At 38.4% G+C, this 26,921-nt stretch overlaps 1 protein-coding gene across 5 annotated transcripts in view; it reads left to right on the top strand.

Moving 5' to 3' along the window:
* TANC2 (tetratricopeptide repeat, ankyrin repeat and coiled-coil containing 2) overlaps positions 1 to 26,921 on the top strand; it is a 371,222-nt gene that overhangs the window by 82,812 nt on the left and 261,489 nt on the right. For all 5 annotated transcript variants that reach the window (XM_043465338.1, XM_043465364.1, XM_043465355.1 and 2 more), the window contains exon 3: positions 21,200 to 21,271. In XM_043465338.1, the coding sequence (XP_043321273.1) occupies positions 21,200 to 21,271 (72 nt within the window). The remainder of the gene's footprint in view (positions 1 to 21,199; positions 21,272 to 26,921) is intronic.

Raw genomic sequence — 26,921 nt, 5'->3', positions numbered from 1 at the left:
GTTTCAGAAATCTTTCTTTAAGAGATAACAAATATATACTGTATTTTCTTAAAATGCTTAAAGTTGTGTTTTTCAGTTTCAAATTTTTAATTCTAGTTTTTCTCTTTTCCATTAATTTTTGGTGATAGGATTATGGTGTGAGAATGGGATCTAATTTTTTTTTTCCTCCTATGGAGAAAGACAATTTTCCCACCTTACTTGTTGTCTAGTAGCCTTTCCTTGCTCTAGTGTTTTTTAGGAATGCTATTTTGTCATATTCAGAGTTCCTTTGTTTACATGAAAGTCTGTTTTCTGGTTCTTTATTCAGTTCCTTCCATATTCTTTGATTAAATATTTTTATATTCTGTTTGATCCTAATGATCTCTAGTATTCAACCACTTCATCATTGTATTCACATTTCCTGGTTGCTTGGGAAAAAAATATAGAATGGTAATACTCTAGTAAGAAATAGAATGGTAGTACTCTAGTAAGAACCTTACTAATGACAAGCTTAAAGAAAGGAATATTATTTTTGAATTTTGTATATTATGTATATCAATAGAGTCAGCAAAAACAAGACCTGGACATGACTGTGAGTCAGATCATGAGCTCCTTATTGCAAAATTTAGGCCTAAGTTGAAGAAAGTAGGGAAAACCACTAGCCCATTCAGATAGGACCTAAATCAAATCCCTTATGATTATACAGTGGAGGTGACAAATAGATTCAAGGGATTAGATCTGATAGAGTGCCCTGAAGACTATAGACAGAGGTTTATAACACTGTATAGGAGGCAATGACCAAAACCATCCCAAAGAAAAAAAAATGCAAGAAGGCACAATGGTTGTCTGAGGATGCCTTACATGTAGCTGAGAAGAGAAGAGAAGTGAAAGGCAAAGGAGAAAGGGAAGGATATACCCAAGTGAATTCAGAGTGCCAGAGATAGCAAGGAGAGATAAGAAAGCCTTCTTAAGTGAACCATGCAAATAAATAGAGGAAGACAAGAATAGAATGGGAAAGACTAGACATCTCTTCAAGAAAATTGGAGACACCAAGGGAACATTTCATGCAAAGATGGGCACTGTAATGGACAGTAATGGCAAGGACCTATCAGACGCAGAAGAGATTAAAAAGAAGTGGCAAGAATACACAAAAGAACTACATAGAAAAAAGTCTTAATGACCTGGATAACCGTGATGGTTTGGTCACTCACCTAGAGCCAGACGCCCTGGAGTGTGAAGTCAAGTGGGCCTTGGGAAGTATTACCACGAACAAAACCAGTTGAGGTGATGAAATTCCTGCTGAGCTGTGTCAGATCCTGAAAGGTGATGCCGTTTAAGTGCTGCACTCAGTGTCAGCAGATGTGGGAACTCAGCAGCGGCCACAGGACTGGACAAGGTCAGTGTTCATTCCAGTCCCAAAGAAGGGCAAGGCCAACGATGTTTGGACCAGCGTACAACTATGCTCATTTCACCGGCTAGCAAGGTAATGCTCACAATCCTTCAGGCTAGGCTTTAGTGGTATGTAAGTCAAGAACTTCCAGATGTACAAGCTACATTTAGAAAAGGCAGAGGAATCGGAGATCAAATTTCTAACATCTGTTGGATCATAGAAAAAGCAAGGGAATTCCAGAGAAATATCTACTTGTTCACTGATTACACTAAAGCCTTTGTGTGGATCCCAACAAACTGGAAAATTCTTAAAGAGATGGGAATATCAGACCACCTTACTTGCCTCCTGGGAAACCTGTATGCAGTCAGGAAGCAACAATTAGAACCAGACATGGAACAATGGACTGGTTCCAAATTGGGAAAGGAGTACGTCAAGGCTGTATATTGTCACCCTGCTTATTTAACTTATATGCAGAGTACATCATGAGAAACGCTGTGCTGGAAGAAGCACAAGCTGGAATCAAGATTGCCGGGAGAAATATCAGTCACCTCAGATATGCAGGTGACACCACCCTTATGGCAGAAAGCAAAGAACTAAAGAGCCTCTTGATGAAAGTGAAAGAGGAAAGTGAAAAAGCTGACCTAAAACTCAACATTCAAAAAACAAAGATCATGGCATCCGGTCCCATCACTTCATGCTAAAAGATGGGCAAACAATGGAAACAGTGACACACTTTCTTTTCTTGGGCTCCAAAATCATTGCAGATGGTAATTGCAGCCATGAAATTAAAAGACGCTTGTTCCTTGGAAGGAAAGCTGTGACAAACCTAGACAGTGTATTAAAAAGCAGAGACATCACTTCACCGACAAAGGACCATATCATCAAAGCTGTGGTTTTTCCGCCAGTCATTCATGGATGTGAGAGTTGGACCATAAAGAAGACTGAGCACCAAAGAATTAATTCAAACTGTGGTGCTGGAAGAGACTCTTTGAGAGTCCTTAGACTGTAGGGAGATCAAACCAGTCAGTCCGAATTGATTTCCTAAGGAAATCAACACTGAATATTTATTGGAAGAACTGAAGCTGAAGCTCCAATACACTGGCCACCTGATGCAAACACCCAGCTCATTGGGAAAGACCCTAATACTGGGAAAAATTGAGGGCAGGAGAAGAATGGGGTCACAGAAGATGAGTTGGTTGGATGGCATCACCAACTCAACGGACATGAGTTTGAGCAAACGCCAGGAGATGGTAAGAGAGAGGGAAGCTTGGCATACTGCAGTCCATGGGGTCGCAAAGAGTCAAACACAACTAGTGACTGAAAAAAACAAGGTCATGTTGTTAGCTTTAATAGCATTTTTTCTTAAGTCATTTTGATTGTGAATTTTCATTTTCCTTGCCATCATTATCACAAATAATACAGTAAAGATTAGGTATTACACATACTATCATGCTGAGTATTTGAAAAAAAAAATTATGTATAAACCAGTGGCAGCAAAGTATTACTTAGGTATACAGGGTAAGAATAATTTTTCTGCAAAAATTGAAGCTATTTAGATAATATATGATTTGTGGGCTTTTTTTACTTTGGGGTTTTCAGTGTCAGTGTATTTAAACCTAGTTATCAGTCAGAACAGAAAGATGCTGTGCCTTGGGAATGAAGTGGGGAGGGAGAGATTTGAGTTTTAGTCTGCCAGTAGCTATCTTTATTTTTAGGGAATAAGAGAAATAAATAGGAAGGTTTCTTTTGTTGTGAACTGTATGACATAAAATTCTGTGTTATTAGTGCAGTTGAAACTTATCTTCATATATGAAGGCTAGAATTTTGGGCGAGAAGCATTTTATCCTGACTCACTGAGTATATGGTAGTTATTTCTCAGGTTTCTGCTCTAGATATCCTGAGAATAGAGATCAGAAAATGAAAGAAAGCCAATATTAAGAAAATAAAGGGAGAGCTAATTAGAAATGAAGCTGAAAAAAATAAAACTTTATAGATCATGTTAAGAATTTTTATCTCTTCTGACGGGAGGGCATTTAAACATTAAATGGGATAACGACTGGATTTGCATTTCTAAGTGATTACTCAGAAGAGTAATATAAACGTTCAGAAGAGAATGGATACAGGAATGGATGCAGATTGGATATGGAGACAGGAAGATGGATGCAAGAGATATTTAAGAAGGAAAATCAACAACATTTGGTGATGAATTTATTGAGATGGGGAGCTCTGCTACACAGTGTCAGGTTTGAAGGGTAAGGAAAGGTTCAGAATTTCATGTTTGGATATTTTGAGTTTGAAGTGTATTTAAGACATTGAAATAAAGATTTAAGAAAGCTAATTGTTATGTAGATGGATCTTTCCAGTTTTCATGCAGTTAGGTGAATAAGGAGCGCCCTCGTAGTAAAGCAGAAATGTTTGGGTTGAGAATCATTACTGAACTCTTATTTGAGAGTGGCTAACTTGGTTTTCAAGGGATTAAATTATTCTATTTCTGGCTCTTCATGTTTCCCTCCACCTAGTTCTAAATTTAGAAATTGATGCTGCTCTAAATCAGATTTTACATTGACTCCTTGCTTAGAGTGACTTATTTTTTCTCTTTCCCAGTCTCCCACCTTCTATCCTATAGCTTGGTTAATGACATTGTAATCAGTGCAATGAAATACCCAAGTTAATAATTCTAAGGCAGTCAGAGTTTCTTCCTTTTACTCATTTCACCTAGGCAAATTAATTAATTCAAGAGTTATTTTTTGAGTGCATCTTATGTATTGGATACTGTCCTAGGCATAGGGATAGAACAATGAATGCAAAATGATTTACCCTCTTGGAACTTAAATTCTAGTGGAGAACATGGCCAAAATTAAGATAAATAAGTAAAATGTAGAATAGGTTAGTGATAGCTACTAGGAAAAATTGAAGCAGGGAAGGGAGAAAAAAGTATATCTGTCTAAGTATGGTGTGTCTGGGTGGAAACAATTTTACTTAGGGGTGGTGAGGGAAGGCCTCATAGAGAGGACAGTTAGGTATCAACCTGAAGTAGGTGAACAAACAAGCCAAATGGATATCTAAGAAGAAAGTATTCCAGGCAGGGATTTTGATATGGGTACATTCTTGGGGTGTTTGAAGCATAGTAAGGGGAACCTAGTACCCCTCAGTCAAGCCAGAGAGGCAAGAGTAAGTAGGAAGTGAAGTCAGAGGAGTCAACACCTTGACCTATGAATTTTGACTTTTACTCTTATTAAGATGGGGGAATCTTTGAAGGTTTTTGAAGAGAGGAGTATCATAGTCTGATTTGTGTTTTCATAGAACCATTCTGATTGCTATGTTGAGACTAGATTGAAGCCAGGCGGGGGCAGGGAATCAGGTGATACATGAAGGTGGCTTGGACCAGTAGCAAAGGGTGAGAGGTAGTTTTGATATGTTATGAATGTATGGCTGACAGGATTTCCTGTTGGCTTGTATGTGCAGTGTGAGAGAAAAAGATAGGTTAAGGATGACTCCAAGGTTTTTGACGTGAGCAACTAAAAGAGTGAAGTTGCTCTTTACAAAGATGAAGAGGGTTGTGAGAGCAGCAGGTTTATGGAGGAATATTAAGACATTAAATCTTGAGATGTCCTTCCAGTATTCATAGTAGAGATGTAAGGTAGATAACTCCATAAATATGGAGTTCGTTCATGGATGAGGTCCAGGCTAGAGATATAAATTTGGAAATCATCAGTGTATAGATGAAACATAAAACCACGTATCTGTTTGAGATAACCAAGGGAATTACACAGCAAAGACTACAGATGATCAGAAAAATGAGCCGTGGGGCAGTACAACATTTAGAGATGAGGGAGATGAGAAAGAATAAGCCAGGCAGACTGACAAAGGAGCCACAGAGGTAGGAAGGTGTGGGCTCTGGGAAGCTAAGTGAAGAGAAAGCTCCAAAATGATTAACAGCATCACATGTTGTCAATCAGCCCAAAAATAAAACTGAGAACTGACCATTGGATTTAGCAGTGGACCTTATAGGCGATCTTGCTAAGTGTGAATTTTTTGGAGTAGTGTGGGCAAATGCCTGATGGAAATGTATTTAAAGAAGAAAAAGAGAAAGGAAATTGATGATAGTGCTTAGAAACAACTCTTTTAAATGGGTACAAAGTCTTTGTTCTGAGTCCCAAATAGTCCATGAATCTAGCTTTTCCTCTGTATTCTTAACGTTAGTGCATTTATTCAGGCGTCTTTCCTATGGACTTATTGGAGCTATCTCTTTGCCTTTAGCCTGTGACCCCATAGTGCCAGTTTATATACGCATTCCAAATTTATCTTCTCGGAACACTAGTCAGATCATGCTCCTCCCCTGCTTAATGCCTGTCATTTTCTTCCCCCCACTTACAGGAGAAAGGTCAGATTGATCGTCATGAATAATGATTATGCCTTGTGTGATTTTGCCTCTGCCAGCTTTTCTACTTTTATATCCTGCCTCTTCCCCCTACTTGCTATTCTCTAGCCATTACTTTGAACTTCTAGCTGTTCTTCTAACTTCTTGCTATTCTCTAGCCATCTTTTTGAACTTCTCTCAGTACACGATGTTCTTTTATTCCCAACTGTCTTTGCAAATAAAATCTGGTACTGTTCCTGAACATCCCGTCGCATACTTTAGAGGCTGTGACTCCCCTGAGGCCCAGGTTAATAGAAAGAAGCAGAGGCTATTCTAGTTTCCAGAATCTTAGGAAACTTTACATTTAGATAAAAAAATTCTTAAAGAGATGGGAGTACCAGACCACCTGACCTGCCTCTTGAGAAACCTATATGCAGGTCAGGAAGCAACAGTTAGAACTGGACATGGAACAATGGACTGGTTCCAAATAGGAAAAGGAGTACGTCAAGGCTGTCTATTGTCACCCTGCTTATTTAACTTATATGCAGAGTACATCATGAGAAACTCTGGGCTGGAAGAAGCACACGCTGAAATCATGATTGCCAGGAGAAATATCAATAACCTCAGATATGCAGATGACACCACCCTTATGGCAGAAAGTGAAAAGGAACTAAAAAGCCTCTTGATGAAAGTGAAAGAGGAGAGTGAAAGAGTTGGCTTAAAGCTCAACATTCAGAAAACTAAGATCATGGCATCTGGTCCCATCACTTCATGGGAAATAGATGGGGAAACAGTGGAAACAGTGTCAGACTTTATTTTGGGGGGCTCCAGAATCACTGCAGATGGTGATTGCAGCCATGAAATTAAAAGCCACTTACTCCTTCGAAGGAAAGTTATGACCAACCTAGATAGCATATTAAAAAGCAGAGACATTACTTTACCAACAAAGGTCCATCTAGTCAAGGCTATGGTTTTTCCAGTGGTCATGTATGGATGTGAGAGTTGAACTATAAAGAAAACTGAGCGCCGAAGAATTGGTGCTTTTGAACTATGGTGTTGGAGAAGACTCTTGAGAGTCCCTTGGACTGCAAGGAGATCCAACCAGTCCATCCTAAAGGAAGTCAGTCCTGGGTGTTCATTGGGAGGACTGATGCTGAAGCTGAAACTCCAATACTTTGGCCACCTGATGCGAAGAGTTGACTCATTGGAAAAGACCCTGATGCTGGGAGGGACTGGGGGCAGGAGGAGAAGGGGATGACAGAGGATGAGATGGCTGGATGGCATCACCGACTCGATGGACATGAGTTTGAGTGAACTCCAGGAGTTGGTGATGGACAGGGAGGCCTGGCATGCTGCGATTCATGGGGTTGCAAAGAGTCAGACACGTCTGAGCTACTGAACTGGACTGAACTGATCATCTCAGTAATATAACTTATCAAGCCCAGTACAAATTTGGACATCAGACTAGTTAACTGTATGTTAAACTCTTCTCTGCATTACGCAGTATTAACCCCATTTAGTCTACAACATCGCCACACCCAAGTCACTAAAATAAATGATAGTAAAAGGTAAACAGAAGAAAAGAGATCAGAGAGTAAACCTATGATTATAATCTTTGTCCTCAATTGAGAGATCATATCCTTCCATGCAGTTAGTAGCTTTGACCTCCAGCATTAGCCCTGGAAAATTTCAGATGGATTCAGTTCATCACTATCACAGCACAACTTAATCTCTATTCATGTTTCCCAACTATAGCTGCAATTTGGAATCATCCAGGGAGCTTTAAAGAAATGTTCCTGTCTGGGATTCAGGCTCAGTCATTCTTATTTAATTGATTTGGGAGAATAGCTGGAGTTTTGAATATGTTTCAAAATCCCTGGGTTCCTAGATCATTCTGATGTGCAACTGAGATTGAGACCCATATATGTCCTCCTCAGCATCGGGTTTCAATAGATAAGAACACTAAATATAAAGTATGAAGTGAAGTGAAAGTCACTCACTTGTGTCCGGCTCTTTGCCACCCCATGGACTATACACTACATGGAATTCTCTAGGCCAGAATACCGGAGTGGGTAGTCTCTCCCTTCTCTAGGGGATCTTCCCAATCCAGGAATTGAACCCAAGTCTCTCACATTGCAGGCAGATTCTTTACCAGCTGAGCCACAAGGGAAGCCCAAGAATACTGGAGTGGGTAGCCCATCCCTTCTCCAGCAGATCTTCCCAACCCAGGAATTGAACCAGGGTCTCCTGCATTGCAGGCGGATTCTTTACCAACTGAGCTACCAAGGAATCTCCTAAAAAATGCATGTGTATATATACAATTATTGTTGACATTCATTTATCTTTTTAACTATTATAAATTGCTATGCTGGACTTTATTTTAAAGCTTCAACTTTACAGAATGTAAAAAAAAAATAAATTGACAGAGACAAAGAAACCCCCAATTCCTTCTGGCTCTATCATTCTATGCATCTAAGAAGTATTTATGTGTGGAGATATCTGTGCCTACTAGGAAACTCCATGTGGAGAAGAAAACTGTTAGATCAAGCTCAAGAACTTTAGTGAACTGTACTAAGTACCCAATCAGGGGAAGAAGTTTGAAATCAGAGATTATTTCAAATTCACCTTGGAATTTTTTCATCTCCTACAACCAATTGTTAGAGCTCCTTAACATGTCATGGTATGTCTGTGTATAGATGCAAAAATGACTCTGTTCCCTTTTGCAGGGAGGTGACCTTGAATGGTGGAGAGGAGAATGGGCCTTAGAGAATCAGGCCATTTCAGATCTGAGTCCTGCACTTAATAACTCTGTAGTTGTGACTGTTTTTGCTTAAAGTCTCAGCTCTTGTTTCTTGATCTAGTTAAAAAAAAAAAAGAAGAAGAAGAAGAAAGCTAATATTTATCTCATAAGGTTTTATTGAGAATTGAGTGACATAAATTCATAAGGCGTTGACCATAGTGCCTGGCACATAATGTAGACCAAGTAGGTAATGACTATGTTCATTAATATTGGCACAGTCTAAGAAGCTTGAGCTTCACTTTTTCCTTTTCAGTTATGTAGGATATTTAACGAGTTTCATGCTATTAATAGTGTGTCCTCTTGAAATGATATGATTAGGATGGCAATTTGCCTCTGTGTCTTTCTCCCCAAAACCTATAAACTGAGTCTAATCCCAATCTAATCATGAGAAAAGCATTAAACAAACCCAGCATTTGCTGGATCATAGAGAGAGCTAGGGAGTTCCAGAAAAACATCTACCTCTGTTTCATTGACTGTGCCAAAGCCTTTGACTGTATGGATCATAATAAACTGTGGAAAGCTCTTAAAGAACTGGAAATACCAGACCATCTTACCTGTCTCCTGAGAAACCTGTATGCGATTTAAGAAGCAACAGTTAGAACCCTGTATGGAACAACTGGTTGGTTCAACATTGAGGAGTATGACAGGGCTATCTGCTGTCACCCTGTCTGTTTAATCTATACGCTGAGCACATCATGAGAAATGCCAGGCTGGATGAGTTACAAGCCAGAATCAAGATAGGCGGGAGAAACATCAACAAACTCAGATACACAGATGATACCACTCTAATGGCAGAAACCAAAGAGGAACTACAGACCCTCTTGATGAGGGTAAAGGAGGAGAGTCAAAGAACCACCTCAAAACTAAATATTAGAAAAATTAAGATCATGGTATTCAACCCCATTACTTCATGACAAGTAGAGGGGGAAAGGTGGAAGTGGTGACAGATTTCCTCTTCTTTGGCTCTAAAATCACTGCAGATGGTGACTGCAGCCGTGAAATCAGAAGATGATTGCTTCTTGTCAGGAAAGCAATGACAAACCTAGACAGTGTATTGAAAAGCAGAAATGTTACTCTGCCAACAAAGGTCCATATAGCCAAGGCTGTGGTCTTCCCAGTGGTCACGCATGATTGTGAGAGCTGGACTGTAAGAAGATGGAGTGCTGAAGAATTGATGTTTCCAAACTATGGGGCTGGAGAAGACTCTTGAGAGTCCTCTGGGAAAGCAAGATCAGACCAGTCAATCTTAAGGGAAATCAGTCCTGTGTATTCATTGGAAGGACTGATGCTGAAGCTCCAGTATTTTTCATGTGATGTGAACAGCTGACTCATAGGAAAAGTCCCTGATGCAGGGAAAGATTGAGGGCAGAAGGAGAAGAGAGCGTCAGAGGATGAGATGGCTGGATGACATCACCAATGCAATGGATGTGAACTTGGGCAAAGTTCAGGAGATGGTGGGGGACAGGGAAGCCTGTTGTGCTGTAGTCCATGGGGTTGCAAAGAGTTGGACACTACTGGGTGACTGAACAGCGACAGCAACCACTTAGTGTTAGGCTTGTACACCTTGAAAGCACAGTCATCAGCTTTTAAAATACTGACATTATTACTGGTGATTGCTCCATTTACAATTAGCAAAACTGTTTTGTTTCCCTGTTATTAGTCATCATCACTGATGCATTAGTTCTATCATGAGAATTGAAACATTCTGTTTAGCAGAACTTTTCTTGAGCTACAGATCAGACTTTCTAGGACATTTTGGATGCCTTAGGCAAATATAAATTAATAACTCATCATAAAGAAGTTAACTCTTTTTTTCTATTCAGAATCTACAAGCTAGGTCTATGAAAACCTGTGAACTAGGCAGTTTTATATTCTGGCAAACTTTGAAAATATCTTATAGTATGCTTTTGAAAAGCATTAGCTATGGTACTGATGGCCTGCTAATCGGTTGTTTGGTGTGCAATCCTTCATTTTCTCTTTAGAGAAACTCTGTATATGTCTTCTTAAGAACTAAATAAACTTTTAGGTAGATCTGAGCTTCCCTATGAATATTTTTATTGAAAGATAAAGATTATACTTCTCCAGGGGACCTTCCCAACTCAGGGATCGAACCTGGGTCTCCTGCATTACAGGCAGATTCTTTACCATCTGAGCCACCAGGGAAGCCCGTATAGCATACTAACTACCAGCTGTAGTACTGATGGCATGTTAACCAGTATATTTTGTCTGGTATAGAATGTTTCCTTTTCTCTTTAGAGAAACTCTGTGTATGTTTTCTTAAGAACTAAATAAACTTTTAGATGGGCCTGGGCTTCCCTGTGAACATTTTTATTGACAAATAAAGATTATGGAGATTGAAGTGGAAGATAAGGTCAATAGTGCTTTAGAATGATGCTGCTCATCTTTTCTTTTTATAGCAATAGTTGGGATAAGAAAAGAAAAACACTAACTTCTAAAACTGTGTCTCAAACCATTTCAGTACCACTTTTTATTGTTTTCCTTGACTTGATTTGATAAAGGCATTCATTTCAGAGCTGGGCCTTGACAAAATTAATTCAACTTCTTTTTTTTAAGGAATAGCTATATATTCCAAAGTTGGCACTGAAAATACCATATGAATAAGGCTGTCAGAGACAAGTTTTGAACATTTTACAGTCCAGAGATAGTCATATAAATAATTATTATTCAGTGTGGCAGTGTTGTAAAACAGATAGGTATAATGTGCTTTGGAAGCACAGAAGAGGGAACATTTAATTCTTTCTGATAGGCCTCCAGAAAGTCTTTACAAAGAAGATAGGAAATGACATTTAAGCCATCTTTTGGTGAATGGATGTTGTTGATCATGATGATGATAGATGAAGAGTACAGTTATCATTTAATAAGTGTCTACTTGGTGCCAGATGGCATGCTGTGTTTACTCTACATTCATTTCTCACCACAACTTCATAGGGTGTTACTGTATCAACTTCACAGAAGTATGTAAATGAGTGATCATGACCGTATTCTAATAAAACTTTATGGACACTTAAAATTTCAATTTTATGCCATTTTTATTTGTCACAAAATATTATTTTTTAAACTTTCTCCCAGTTACTTACAAATTTAGAAACCATTCTTAGCTCACTGGCTGTCTTTAAAAAAAAAAAAAAAATGGCAGCAGGATAGATTTGGCTTGTGGTCTAGTTTACTGACCTGTGCTTAATATGACAAAGGAGATTTATTGGGTAATAGAGTAGTTTTCTTCAGTAATTCAGTGTTCACAAGGATCTTGGTGTTTTCTATTTCTCTGCCATAACTTTCATAGTGTTAACTTGATCCCATAGTTTATTCCCCCTTGTGTGTATAAGATGACAGAATATCCAGGGTCTCCATGGGTTATCTTCCATGTCTAGGGAGAGACAAGACCTTTCCCAGAAGCTCTTTCTAATCTCTCTTGAACTTAATCCATTTAGATTTTACCACTTCACAGGAACCATACTAAATCAAATACATTGAACAAATTCAGTGATCAGTTCTCACTGTTTATATTACTTGACCTATCAACATTTGATCTTTTCCCTTCCATGAACTCTTTACTTGACTTCTGTACTCTTCTGGTTTTGTTCCTCTTCTCTGGCCACTACTACTTATTGTCTGCTGGTCTCTCCTCATACCCACAGCCTCTGCATATTGAATTCAGCCCCAAGGCTTAGACCTCTGACCTCTTGTCTCTGTCTCTTGTCTATACTCCCTTGGATATCATGCATTTTAAATGTGATTATGTAATGACTGTATTCATGTATGTCTGTCCATATCTGCTTATTTGTCTAATAGGCATCTCAAACTCAATATGTCCAAAAGAGAGGTTCAAACACTCTTCTCATCCCCAAACCTGTTCTCTCACAGTCTTCCCTTTTCAGTAAGTTGCAGATCCATCATTTACCCCAAACATCAGAATTAATCCTGACTTCTTTTCTTTATTTTTCTCTTCTGACAGCAGATTCTCTCCACTACACCTTCAGAATATATCCAGAATCTGACCCCTTCTCACCACCACTACACTCCCTTAGTCCTGGTGTTCATCTTTTCCTGGGTTTTTGCAGTAGACTCTTGGTTGGTCTCTACTTCTCTTCTCTTTCTACTTCAGTTCCAAACCACTACCCCCACTACCTTAATGATTTCTTTGTTATTGTAAAAGGCAGTGGAGGGTCTGGGAATGAAGCCAGATTTCTGAAACCAGAGACTTAATTTTAGGAGTACTGTTAGGTTGGTGCAAAAGTAATTGCAGTTTTTGCATTGTTGAAGTTTTCCATTTAATGTTGGAATACATTCTAAGTAAATGTGGTGGTTATTTTATACATAATTTTAATATACATTTCTCTCTTTTTATGTTTTTTTTTTGTAAATGACATTACTTGATGTTTATTTTATATTTATTTTAGACTGTAGAAATGATATCAGACAAAAAGCAAATTCGAGCAGTTTTCTTGAGTCCAAAATGGGTCATAAAGCAGTGGAGACAAGTCACAACATCAACAATGTATTTGGCCCAGGAACTGCTAATGAATGTACAGTGCATTGGTGATTCAAGAAGTTTTGCAAAGGAGATGAGAGCCTTGAAGGTGAGCACAGTGGCTGGCCATCAAAAGTTGACAACAATGACAGTTGAGAGCTGTCATCAAAGTTGTTTCTCTTACAACTACACGAGAAGTTGCCACAGAACTCAGCATCGACCATTCTATGGTCATTTGGCATTTGAAGCAAATTGGAAAGGTGAAAAAACCTGATAAATGGGTGCCTCGTGAGCTGACAAAAAATTGTCATTTTGCAGTGTCTTCTCTTACTCTGTGGAACAGCAGTAAACCATTTCTCGATTGGAGTGATGACCAGCTCAGCGGTTGGACCAAGAAGAAGCTCCAAAGCACTTCCCAAAGCCAAACTTGTACCAAGAAAATGTCGTGGTCACTGTTTGGTGATCTGCTGCCCGTCTGATCCACTAGAGCTTTCTGAATCCTAGCAAAACCATTACATCTGAGAAGTATGCTTAGCAGATTGATGAGAAGCCCCGAAAACTACAACACCTGCAAGCCAGCATTGGTCAACAGAAAGGCCCGACCACACATCGCACAACCAATGCTTCAGAAGTTAAACGAATTGGGCTACAAAGTTTTGCCTCATCCGCCATATTCACCTGACCTCTTGCCAACTGACTACCACTTCTTCAAGTATCTCAACAACTTTTTGCAGGGAAAACACTTCCACAACCAGCAGGATGCAGAAAATGCTTATAAGAGTTTGTCAAGTGCACAATTTTTTTATGCTAGAACAATAAACAAACTTATCTCTCATTATTAAAAATGTGTTGATTGTAATAATTCCTATTTTGATTAATAAAAACATGTTTATAATGATTTAAAATTCATGGTCTGAAACCATAATTACATTTGCACCAAGCTAATACTAACTGTGATTTGGGGAAAGTTCACTTTACTTCTCTCAATCTGTCTTATGTTTAAAATGGGCATAATACTTGTTTCCTGGAATTAGTATTAAATGGAATAATGTAGAGACCTACTGAACCCATTGCCAGTAGAGAATAGATACTGAACAAATTGTAGTTCTTTTCTCTTTTCTACACCCAACTGATGAGCAGTTTTTCATCTTTTCTGTTTATCATTGTGCTTATGTAGCCAGTGACCATCTTCTGTACTTATTTTTTCGTAAATAGCCCTTGGCTAATAAATAAATCCACCTTATGTTCCTGGGTCTTTTGCATTTTCATTACATTCTATATGCCACCTAGGGTGGCTCAGAGGGTAAAGCGCCTGCCTGAAACGCAGGAGATCTGGGTTCAGTCCCTGGGTCAGAAAGATCCCCTGGAGAAGGAAGTGGCAGCCCACTCCAGTACTCTTGGCTGGAAAATCCCATGGACGGAGGAACCTGGTAGACTACAGTCCATGGGGTCACAAAGAGTCAGACACGACTGAGCAACTTCACTTTCTTTTCTTTTCTTTCTTTCATGTCTGCCCTTGTTGGCATTAAGTGTGTAGAATTCTTGCAGATTCACACCGGATAGTAAAACTTTATGTGCATAATAGATTATATGTATGTAGTCGTAGTGCCTCCCACCCCTTCTATTAAGGGTCATATATTTATGCTTCTAAAGGAGGATTGAAGACAATCAACTTTAAAATCTTAATTCACAAAATCAAATTTAATTTTTATTCTGGCACATTATCTAACTGAGAATGCTTTAGTGGGCTGAGGCTACCTTATTTTTAAGCTGTAATATTTTGATCCTGGACTGAGAAGAATCATCATTTAAAGTATCCTTTGCTTGCAGGAAAGAAAACATTTGTCTTAGAGTTAGTTAGGCACTGTCTTATTAGACTTTCTCTAACTTAAATTCCTTCATAGGAAATCACTAAATACGGAATATCTGTATGTGGTTGGTTTTTGTTTGTTTGTTTGTTTAACTAACACTGTTGTAGTGCATTTATAACCTGAGTTGAAAGCTGTTCACCTTAGGAAGTAAATATTCCTATGACATTTTTCCCTTTTAAATAATGGATGAGGAAGTCTATTAATAATGTTTCTTAGTATTAAAAGTGTATTGTTCTATATTATTTGCTGGATTTAATTTAGGATGCTGATTAAAAAAACAAATGTTCTCTGATCCAGGAAAAGTAAGCTCTGATTTTAAAAGCTAGCACTTAAGTTGGACAGTCAAGTCTTTTTTTTTTTTTTTTTTAATTTTGTACCTGTCATAGATAAAGACTATGCCAAAGCCTTTGACTGTGTGGATCACAATAAACTGTGGAAAATTCTGAAAGAGATGGGAATACCAGACCACCTGACCTGCCTCTTGAGAAATCTGTATGCAGGTCAGAAAGCAACAGTTAGAAGTGGACATGGACCAACAGACTGGTTCCAAATAGGAAAAGGAGTACGTCAAGGCTGTATATTGTCACCCTGCTTATTTAACTTATATGCAGAGTATATCTTGAGAAACGCTGGGCTGGATAAAACACAAGCTGGAATCAAGATTGCTGGGAGAAATGCCAAAAACCTCAGATATGCAGATGACACCACCCTTATGGCAGAAAGTGAAGAGGAACTAAAGAGCCTCTTGATAAAAGTGAAAGAGGAGAGTGAAAAAGTTGGCTTAAAGCTCAACATTCAGAAAACTAAGATCATGGCATCTGGTCCCATCACTTCATGGCAAGTAGATGGGGAAACAGTAAAAACAGTGTCAGACTTTATTTTTGGGGGCTCCAAAATCACTGCAGATGGTGATTGCAGCCATGAAATTAAAAGATGCTTTACTCCTTCGAAGGAAAGTTATGACCAACCTAGATAGCATATTAAAAAGCAGAGACATTACTTTACCAACAAAGGTCCATCTAGTCAAGGCTATGGTTTTTCCAGTGGTCATGTGTGGATGTGAGAGTTGGGCTATAAAGAAAGCTGTGAGTGAGTGAGTGAAGTCACTCAGTCATGTCCAACTCTTTGCAACTCTGTGGACTGTAGCCTACCAGACTTCTCCATCCATGGGATTTTCCAGGCAAGATACTGGAGTGGATTGCCATTTCCTTCTCCAGGAGATCTTCCTGACCCAGGGATAGAAGCCGGGTCTCCCACATTGTAGGCAGATGCTTTGCCATCTGAGCGACCAGGAAAGTCACCAAGAAAGCTGAGTGCCAAAGAATTGATGCTTCTGAACTGTGGTGTTGTAGAAGACTCTTGAGAGTCCCTTAGACTGCAAGGAGATCCAACCAGTCTATCCTAAAGGAGATCAGCCCTGAATACTCATTGGAAGGACTGATGCTGAAGCTGAAGCTCCAATAGTTTGGCCACCTGATGCAGAGAACTGACTCATTTGAAAAGACCCTGATGCTGGGGAAGATTGAAGGTGGGAGGAGAAGGGGATGACAGAGGATGAGATGGTTGGATGGCATCACTGGGTCAATGGACATGAGTTTGGGTAAACTCCGGGAGTTGGTAATGCACAGGGAAGCCTGGCATGCTGCAGTCCATGGGGTCGCAAAGAGTCAGACACACCTGAGCAACTGAACTGAACTGAACCTGTTATATCAGTGGGCTTTCCTCTGTGAAGTTCAAATAAGTGTATTTGAAGAAAGTCTGAACATCTTAACTCAAGCTTGATGAGTAAATTTTAACTTCACAGACACAGCTCTGTTCTACCTTCTACACTCCAGGGTGAGGTAATCAGTCTTATGCAAATAGTTTGACTTGCTTGATGACTGAAGGTCTTCTGTTTTGTCCAGAAATGTAGATGTATGTATAATGTGTGGGAGGTCTTATCTGTAGTGAAGGAATTGTGTCTTAAGCAAAGCAAAAAGATTTAAAATACTGTACATCATTGCAGTCTTGCTGTTTTGGATAATGGAGTCATTGATTGCATAAGCATACTACAAACACTTTTAAAGAGCTTGAACTTTTTTTCTACACCATCTTGGGTCAATGGTGAGTTTATTATTTTTAAAAAATCTTTAACTGTTTACTTTTACCTGAGAGTTGATCTCAACACTTATGACTAGCCTCCTCTGGGGTAAGACATGGTTAAGATTTCAGTCTTAGAGGAGTGAATTGCTTAAGTTTATTGCCATGGATTTCAGATTTAATTTTTAAAATTCAGGCAATTAAAACATTTTAGATTATGATGATATCAAAATTGATGACTTTTTGTCTTGCCTTTGGCTGGATGACTCAAAACTATCTTAAACCATTACTGTCTGTATTTTTCTTGTAGGTTGTTTTATTGATACCCCAACATTTTGCAGATCATGCAAATTTAATACTATTTGAAGTCTTGTTTTTTATTTCTCTTTCTCCTTTTATTCTTTAGAAAGACAGTGCTGGTAGGGGGAAATGTCTGTATTTTAGTTGTATTATTTATCACACACTTGAAGGGCATGTTTTGATGTTAAAACAGAATGTTATGTATATAATATAATTTTATTCACGTGGAAAAATGAAAATTTAAGACATGCCTGAATATGAGTGTTGCTCATTGTAATTTATTCCCAAGTAAAAAAGAAGAAAGAAATTTGCATTAAAAATTAGATGATCACTAGTAAGGAAAATTGACTAGGAGTGTACTTACACATCCTGATACAAGATGCCACAGATTTCTGGTATAGTTGTATCTTTTCATAAAATGAACCATAATTTCATAGTAATTTAGGACTTCATAATACTTTTTTTTTCCCCCTTATCTGTTGAGAGACCTGGGTTGGTTGTTTGACCTGCTGAATTTCCCACAGTTGGTATTTTGTTGATTATACACTCAAGAACAGTTGAACCTGTTTTTTTTTCTTTTCTATCCTTCGATTTTCCTGAAAAGTGACAGCTAGATCCAGAGGTTTGACCAGACCCAGGTTTGATTGCTTTGGCAAAACTGTGTTGGTTGTGTTTCTATCGTCAGGAGGTATATCATGTCCAGTTTTGGTGGGTTTTTTGTTCTCTTTTTTGATGTTATTAGCCATTGTTGCTTGATGCCTACAGAGATATTAATTAATTTCAAGTTGTGAAATAGTGGTGTTTTATCTTTTGTTTCCCACTTATTACCTGGAATAATTTTAAAGAGAGCTCTTTCTTATATACTTTTTGGCTACTAGTACAGTTCATATAGGAAATGTGAGATGAATTGCTAAATCTTTCATTTCCCCAGTTTTCAAGATGATGAACTAGGTCCCTCTCAACCTCAGAAAGTGACCAGTTAGTGTGTTGGTGCCTTGGTTTTTTTTTTCCCCCCTCCTTTTTTCTTTTTTCTCAGCGTCATTATGATCTGCAGTCAGTTGTACCCTTAGTTAGTTAGTTCTTTGGTAGAGCTAGGAAGAGGTCCATGGGACGATGATACTCCCTGAGTTATTGCATTGTTCATAAGCTGTTTCACTCAGTCTTTTTGATGACCTCAGTTTTATATTGTTTTTGATAGTGTCTTTACTGTTGCATATGTCAGGGTGACCCAAGTTCATCTAGTACATTTCCTTTGATAAACCAGCTAGTTCTTTAAGACGTTCTGATTTCTTTTAATGGAGAATGGCATTTTAGGATCACAGCCTGGGCCCTAGGGATGGACATCACTACTTAATTAGTCAAGATGCTAGATATTTTAAATGACAGAGCTTTGCCAACAAATGTCCGTCTAGTCAAGGCTATGGTTTTTCCAGTAGTCATGTATGGATGTGAGAGTTGGACGGTGAAGAAAGCTGAGAGCTGAAGAATTGATGCTTTTGAACTGTGGTGTTGGAGAAGACTCTTGAGAGTCCTTTGGACCTCAAGGAGATCCAACCAGTCCATCCTAAAGGAGATCAGTCCTGGGTGTTCATTGGAAGGACTGATGTTGAAGCTGAAACTCCAGTACTTTGGCCACCTGATGTGGAGAGCCGACTTATTTGGAAAGACCTTAATGCCAGGAAAGATTGAGGGCAGGAGGAGAAGGGGACAACAGAGGATGAGATGGCTGGATGGCATCACCGGACACAATGGACATGGGTTTGGGTGAACTCCGGAAGTTGGGGATGGCCAGGGAAGCCTGGCGTGCTGTGGTTCATGGGGTCGCAAAGAGTCGGACATGACTGAGCAACTGAACTGAACTGAACTGAGGAAATTTGTGTGACTCATAAGATTTTACTAATGTTTGTAATATAGATTCAATACTCTATAGAGTTTTTGTTTACTTTCTGTAATATCTCTAGTTCCTTTCTTCCACATTGAGAATCTGCTTCTCAAGGGGATGACATCAGAGTATCCCATAGTTATTCATTGCCTTATCCCTCTTTTTTAAATACAGTGGTCTCACAACTTTACCACTACCAATTTTGATTACTGAAATCAGTTATTTTCTGTTTGTTTATTCTTTCTCCATTTGTTTTGGTTGTACTGTATCTTCATGGTCAGATTTTATAGCTATTGCATACTATAATCTAAGACCCTAATTTAGTGTTAATTCTACAGTCAATCCTATGTTTATTGCTCATCTCCAGTCCTTATTTAATGTCTAGTCACTTTGATTGCCTCAAATGAGTTCTCTGTTAGAGCTAGGAAGAGTCCCACGGGAACAATATTCCCTGAGTTCTTGCATGTTAGTAATAGTTTTTCTTTCCCCTTTATACTTAAAGGTAAGTTTTACTCATTGTAAAGCCCGTGACTCAAACTTTCTTTGTGTTTCAAATATGTTATTCCATTTTCTTCTGTTGTTTTCCCTTATTTATCATGTGATGCCTAAATGCTCAAAGGATTTTTTTCCCCTTTTTTCTTTAAAGTCTAGTAATTTTAGTAGAAAATGTCCTGGTCCATTGATCTAACTTGATTAAGTAGTATACAAGGTGCTCTTAAAATATGTAGTTTCACATGTGAAAGTGAAAGTGCTAGTCACTCAGTAATGTCCAACACTTTACGACCCCATGGACTATAGCTCCAGGCTCCTCTATCCATGGAGTTCTCCAGGCAAGAATACTGAAATGGGTAGCTATTCCCTTCTCCAGGGCATCTTCCTGACCCAGGGATCAAACCCAGGTCTCCTGCATTGCAGGCAGATTCTTTACCATCTGAGCCACCAGATATAATAGTTTCAAATATATATGTATGTACATCTGTATATATAAATGTATTTATACATGTAACTATATTACATATACTTAGCCACTTTTTTCCCCCTAAAAAGCTTTCTTGAATTACAGTTTTTTAGTATTTGTTCTGTCCTCTCACTTCGGTTTTCTTCCTTAGGGACTCCTATTTTTATCCTTATACTGGATCTTCTTTGTCTATCTCCAATGTGTATCCCCTTTTTCCAGATCCTTTTTAATCTATTTCTTCTTCTTAAAAGATTAGTTTAAGATTTTCTTCCATCTTACTTTGTATTCCTTTTTAAGATCTTTTGTATTTATTTGCTCTCATATTTCTTATACTTCAGACTTCATTATTGAAATGATTTTTGTTTGATTTCTTAATTCTTTCTTGGTTTCTGCCTTGTCATTTCTGAGTTTTTTTATTCTGATTTATATTGCTCTTTCATGTATTATATAATTTTCCTATGATCTCTCATAAAACATGTAATTTTTATTATAGTAAAACATATAGCCCTAAGGATTATTTGACGTACTATAGATAAGTAAGCAGCTGTAATTAACTTAGACATTGCTTTAAATCAAGGCTTTTAAACTGAAATTCTGTGAATGAACTTCAGAGTAGACTACATTGCTTCATTATATACAAAGTAGAGTGTGTATGTTTGGTGGTGGTTTAGTTGCTGAGTTGTGTCTGACTCTTGCTACCCCATGGACTGTTTCCCACCAGGCTCCTCTGTGCATGGGGTTTTTCAGGCAAGAATACTGGAGTGGGTTGCCATTTCCTTCTCTAGGGGATCTCTCAACCCGGGACTGAACCCAGGTCTCCTGCCTTGCAGGTGCATTCTTTACCAGCTGAGCCACCAGGGAAGCCCTGTATATATGTTTGGGGATCGGGAAAGAATGCATTCACTTTCTTTAGACTTTCAGATAAGGGTGTAAACCATCTCCAGAAAAATAAGGGTAAGAACATTTGGTTTGTGTATGATAAGAAAACAAATGATAGATATAGGAATTTTAAGATAAAGATGTCATCAGGGCTGGTATTACATCAGTTTCGTTATCTATTTGCTTATGGTCTTTCTCATTTTATTCAGATGGAGGAAGCGAGGAACCACCGGATCGAAGACAGTCAAGTGTAGACTCTCGCCAAAGCCGCTCTGGGCAAGGTAAGTTTTCATTAAATTTATTAATAAATTAAAAAGGAAAGATATCAGCTCTTCCTTCCCAGTACTTAATCTGAGGACTGAGGTTTTTGCTGGGTCTAATTTAGATATTCTCATTTCTCATGTAGGAGTTTAAATGTTATAATCTAATTGGTTCTGTGTGATAATCATTTATTCAAGATTAAAGAAAATGAAAAATGGTCTCTTTTTTTAAACGGTATTAAAGTTTTAAGTAATTTGGAGCACTGTGGTATATGTCTGGGTATCACTTTTGGAATATAGCCAAAAGTAAATTTTTAGCAGGAGCATTTGTTGCAAGTGTTTTGTCCTGGCTTTTAAAAGTATTTGTCTTAAGTCTCTCAGAAGAAATAGGTTTTGTTTGTAATTGCTCTCAAAAGTTAGGGTCATTTTACTTATTTTCCTTTTCTGTTTAAAATTTATTACTGTAGGCTTTTGAATAGTTTTTTTTTAAGTGACAACCTGAAAACTATGTTAAAATACTCTATCAGTAGATTTTCAGATAGGCCCTCCCTAACTAACATTTAAATTTTGCAGGACTAGCACCTATTCCTTTTTCTTTGTAGTACTTTATTTTCTTCGTCTAAAACTAGAATGAATGTTTCATGATTTCAGAGATTTTTGGTTTTCTTTATTCACTGTTATATTTCCAGTGCCATGATTAAGTACCTGGTACATAGTAGTTACTGAATAAATAGTGTTGGGTGAATGAAGTCATTTCCAAGAGAATGAGAGTTGGAACCCAAACCAGTTAAATATATTATAAAATTTCAGGCAGTAATTACTGAGTTTAGTTTTTAGAGAGTCTTTATTTACAAACAAAATAAAGCCTTAGATATACAAATGTGAGGTGTTTTAATCCTGTAAAACCTCTGGTTCATTTATTCTATAATCCTTCTCTTTTTCTACAACTTTGCTCTTCCCAAGTTTTAGAAAGTACTATTTTTACTAAAACTGTTTGTTGCAGAATAAAAAGAGGGGTAATATATGCAGGTTGATTTGGAATTTTTAACCTGCACTAGTACTTAATCATTCTTAGTATGCATGTATTATAAATATGTTAGAAACTTGTCCTTTTTTCCCTTATTATGAGTATTTTGATACAAAAAAAGAAATTAGAAAAAAATGAACTGTAATATAAAACAGAATCAAACACATTATACACCTTAAATAACATTTTATGTTAGTGATATCTCAGTAAACCTTAGTGGGGGCAGTGAGAAATAAAATGAGCTTGTGTATATAAAATCCTTGTTGGGCTACACCTTGGAGGTCTTGCCTAGCCTCAAGACAGAAGAAAGAGTGCAGACTCGGCAACAGAGGCATCGGTGATTTAATGGATAGGAGACTCTTACACATCTGAAGCATGGTCCTGTGTGTGGCACAGCAGGCAGGACATGGCAGCAGTCTTTACTGCTGGGAGAGGACGGAGTGGGTGGAGGTGTTTACCAGGTGTAGGGAGAATTGACTTTAGGTTGGCTCATTGGTTACCAGGTAAACGAGCAAAGGACCACTCCCCTCACTGCCCAGTTGATAAGTTATCAAAGAGGTGGAGATGTTCTGATCTAAAAGTTCAGTTCAGTTCAGTCGCTCAGTCGTGTCTGACTCTTTGCGACCCTAAGAATCGCATCACACGAGGCCTTCCTGTCCATCACCAACTCCTGGAGTCTACCCAAACCCATGTCCATCGAGTCGGTGATGCCATCCAGCCATCTCATTCTCTGTCGTCCCCTTCTCCTCCTGCCCCCAATCCTTCCCAGCATCAGGGTCTTTTCCAATGAGTCAACTCTTCACATGACGTGGCCAAAGTATTGGAGTTTCAGCTTCAACATCAGTCCTTCCAGTGAACACCCAGGACTGATCCCCTTTAGGGTGGACTGGTTGGATCTTCTTGCAATCCAAGGGACTCTCAGGAGTCTTCTCCAACACTGCAGTTCAAAAGCATCAATTCTTCAGCTCTCAGCTTTCTTCACAGTCCAACTCTCACATCCATACATGACTACTGGAAAAACCATAGCCTTGACTAGACAGACCTTTGTTGGCAAAGTAATGTCTCTGCTTTTTACTATGCTATCTAGGTTGGTCATAACTTGCCTTCCAAGGAACAAGCGTCTTTTAATTTCATGGCTGCAATCACCATCTGCAATGATTTTGGAGGCCTAAAAGCTAAAGTCTGACACTGTTCCCCCATCTACTTGCCATGAAGTGATGGGACCGGATAGCATGATCTTAGTTTTCTGAATATTGAGCTTTAAGCCAACTTTTTCACTCTCTTCCTTCACTTTTATCAAGAGGCTTTTTAGTTCCTCTTCACTTTCTGCCATAATGGTGATATCATCTGTCTATCTGAGGTTATTGATATTTCTTCCGGCAATCTTGATTCCAGCTTGTGCTTCTTCCAGCCCAGCGTTTCTCATGATGTACTTTGCAGATAAGTTAAATAAGCAGGGTGACAATATACAGCCTTGACGTACTCCTTTTCCTATTTGGAACCAGTCTGTTGGTCCATGTCCACTTCTAACTGTTGCTTCTTGACCTGCATACAGGTGTCTCAAGAGACAGGTCAGGTGGTTTGGTATTCCCATCTCTTTCAGAATTTTCCACAGTTTATTGTGATCCACACAGTCAAAGGCTTTGGCGTAGTCAATAAAGCAGAAATAGATGTTTTTCTGGAACTCTCTTGCTTTTTCTATGATCCAGCGGATGTTGGCAATTTGATCTCTGGTTCCTCTGCCTTTTCTAAAACCAGCTTGAACATCTGGAAGTTCACGGTTCACGTATTGCTGAAGCATGGCTTGGAGAATTTTGAGCATTACTTTACTAGCCTGTGAGATGAGTGCAGTTGTGCGGTAGTTTGAGCATTCTTTGGGATTGCCTTTCTTAGGGACTGGAATGGAAACTGACCTTTTCCAGTCCTGTGGCCACTGCTGAGTTTTCCAAATTTGCTGGCATATTGAGTGCAGCACTTTCACAGCATCATCTTTCAGGATTTGAAACAGCTCAACTGGAATTCCATCATATCCACTAGCTTTGTTCGTAGTGATGCTTTCTAAGGCCCACTTGACTTCACATTCCAGGATGTCTGGCTCTAGGGGAGTGATCACACCATCGTGATTATCTGGGTCGTGAAGATCTTTTTTGTACAGTTCTTCTGTGTATTCCTGCTACCTCTTCTTAATATCTTCTGCTTCTGTTAGGTCTATACCATTTCTGTCCTTTATTGAGCCCATCTTTGCATGAAATGTTCCCTTGTTATCTCTAATTTTCTTGAAGAGATCTTTAGTCTTTCCCATTCTGTTATTTTCCTCTATTTCTTTGCATTGATCGCTGAGGAAGGCTTTCTTATCTGTCCTTGCTATTCTTTGAAACTCTGCATTCAGATGGGAATATCTTTCCTTTTCTCCTTTGCTTTTCACTTCCCTTCTTTTCACAGCTATTTGTAAGGCCTCCTCAGACAGCCATTTTGCTTTTTTGCATTTCTTTTCCATGGGGATGGTCTTAATCCCTGTCTCCTGTATAATGGCACTAACCTACGTCCATAGTTCATCAGGCACTCTATCTATCAGATCTAGTCCCTTAAATCTATTTCTCATTTCCACTGTATAGTCATAAGAGATTTGATTTAGGTCATACCTGAATGGTATGGTCTAAAGATCACACCAGGCATTTACTGATTAGGCTCTGTGATAAAGAGGGAAAGTCAGTCATATGATTAATGTGTGGGTGAAGCAGAGACTGGTTAAGCAGGGGATGTGTGCAGAGCAAGAGAACAGCCATCTTGGGTGGCCTCACCATATAACCCTAAAAGTAAAATTAGTACAAATTAATAGAAAAAGATGATACTAGTATTAAATGTCAGATTAAATGTCAGATGTAAATTTGGGAGATTATTAATTTACCTTATGCCCTCTGAATTATGTTAGTTGAAATAGTTTTCAAATCAATGAGTGTAATTGAATTTTAGTAGCAAAAGTCGAACTTAATAACAACAAAATCAGTGATTTTCATGATCTTAGCACAGCTGCCTGATCTCACTTTATTCAAATGACAGAAATAGAAGTACAAAGCCATCTATAATGACTTGGGATGAATAAGAATCCATATTACCAGTAGTAAAGAGAAAGGATGGGTACATACTTCTACTTTTGCTCCTTCCAGAAACCCATTAAAAGATCAGTAAAGGGGAATTAGAGAGGAGACAACATCAACACAATTTTAGAAACTAGAGAGTGTATGAATAATTGAAGACTAAACATTAAGCTCAGTAGCAGAGAAAATAAAGAAAATAACCCATCTTATCCTCCAAAAGACAGAAAGCTCAAGAATGGCAGCATGTAGAAGTGAAAGGAAGATTGTTTGAAAGTTGAAGAGGCCTTTGGACCCTGGGATGTCCTCCTCAAAATGAGCTAGCCAATCAGCTGGACAAGTGCCTAGCTCTTCACCCCTAACCTTGGCAAAGTCCAGAAACTCACTCTTTGGAGAGGGCAAAAATAGAGACTCTAGGACAGAAGACATCAGCATAGTGGAAGGCAAGAACCCCATCCTGAAGATAATCACCCTTTTAGTCCTCTTCTCTTAATTATGAGAGCTAATCAAGGATTACTAGATATTTGAGGAACCCCTGTAGTGTATGAAAAAAAAAGAGATTAAAATAAATAGGGTAGAGCAGCTTGGAGAAAACAAATCTTTTGCAGAGGAAAATATTAGAACCATTATTAACATCCTCAGGGAAATGAGAGAAAACAATACAGCCATGAAATAAGAAGGAGTTCACTATAAAAAAAAGTAATACTCTGGGCTTCCCTGGTAGCTCAGGTGGTAAAGCATTCTACCTACAGTGTGGGAGACCTGGGTTCGATTCCTGGAGAAGGGGGTGGTATTCTTGCCCACCCCCACCCCCCTGAAACAAGGGGCTCAACGGGACATTTTAAATCTCAGGCAGAAAACTAAAAAAGTAATACTCTGATTTTTAAAAGAAGTTCTCAGGCATTAAAATTTTGATTTCAAAAATTAAAAAGCTTTGTAGAAGTACTTAGAAAATTAATATTGAAGAAATCTGATAAAAAGTTGAGCAGGACAGAGGTTATAGAAAAGAAGTGAGGAATATGAAGAAATTTACAGGAGCTGTCCAGGAATTTCAATATTCAAATAATAGCAGTGTCCAGAAGAAACAAAGGAAATGAGGAAGAAATCATCAGGATGATTCAAAAACATTTTCTTGAGCTAAAGAACATGAGGTTGAAAAGGCTTATTGAGTGCTCAGTAAAATGGATGTATTTAAATACAAACTAAGACACATCAGGGTGAAATTTCAAATCACTGGGCCAAACAGATCTTTCCATGCTTCCAGAGAGGAGAAAAATTTGTTAACTAAAGTAACAGGAATCAATTGGCTCTGGACTTCTTTGTGGTAACTTTAGAAACTAAACAAGCAATGGCACATCACCTTCAAAATTCTGAAGGAAAGTAATTTCAACCTCATTTTATTTCATATGCATTGAAACTATTAATCAGATATATGAGTGAAATTACGATGTTTTAAGACATGTAACGTTTTTTGTTTTTTTGGTTTGTTTGCCTGCCTTGTACCTTTCTGTTGGAGGGTGTGATCCATCAAAATGATAGAGTCAGACAA

The sequence above is a fragment of the Cervus canadensis genome, chromosome 1, assembly GCF_019320065.1.
Source record: "Cervus canadensis isolate Bull #8, Minnesota chromosome 1, ASM1932006v1, whole genome shotgun sequence".
Taxonomy (NCBI): Eukaryota; Metazoa; Chordata; class Mammalia; order Artiodactyla; family Cervidae; genus Cervus; species Cervus canadensis.
The sequence above is the reverse complement of the archived record's forward strand: the minus strand, read 5'-3'. Positions and strand labels throughout refer to the sequence as shown.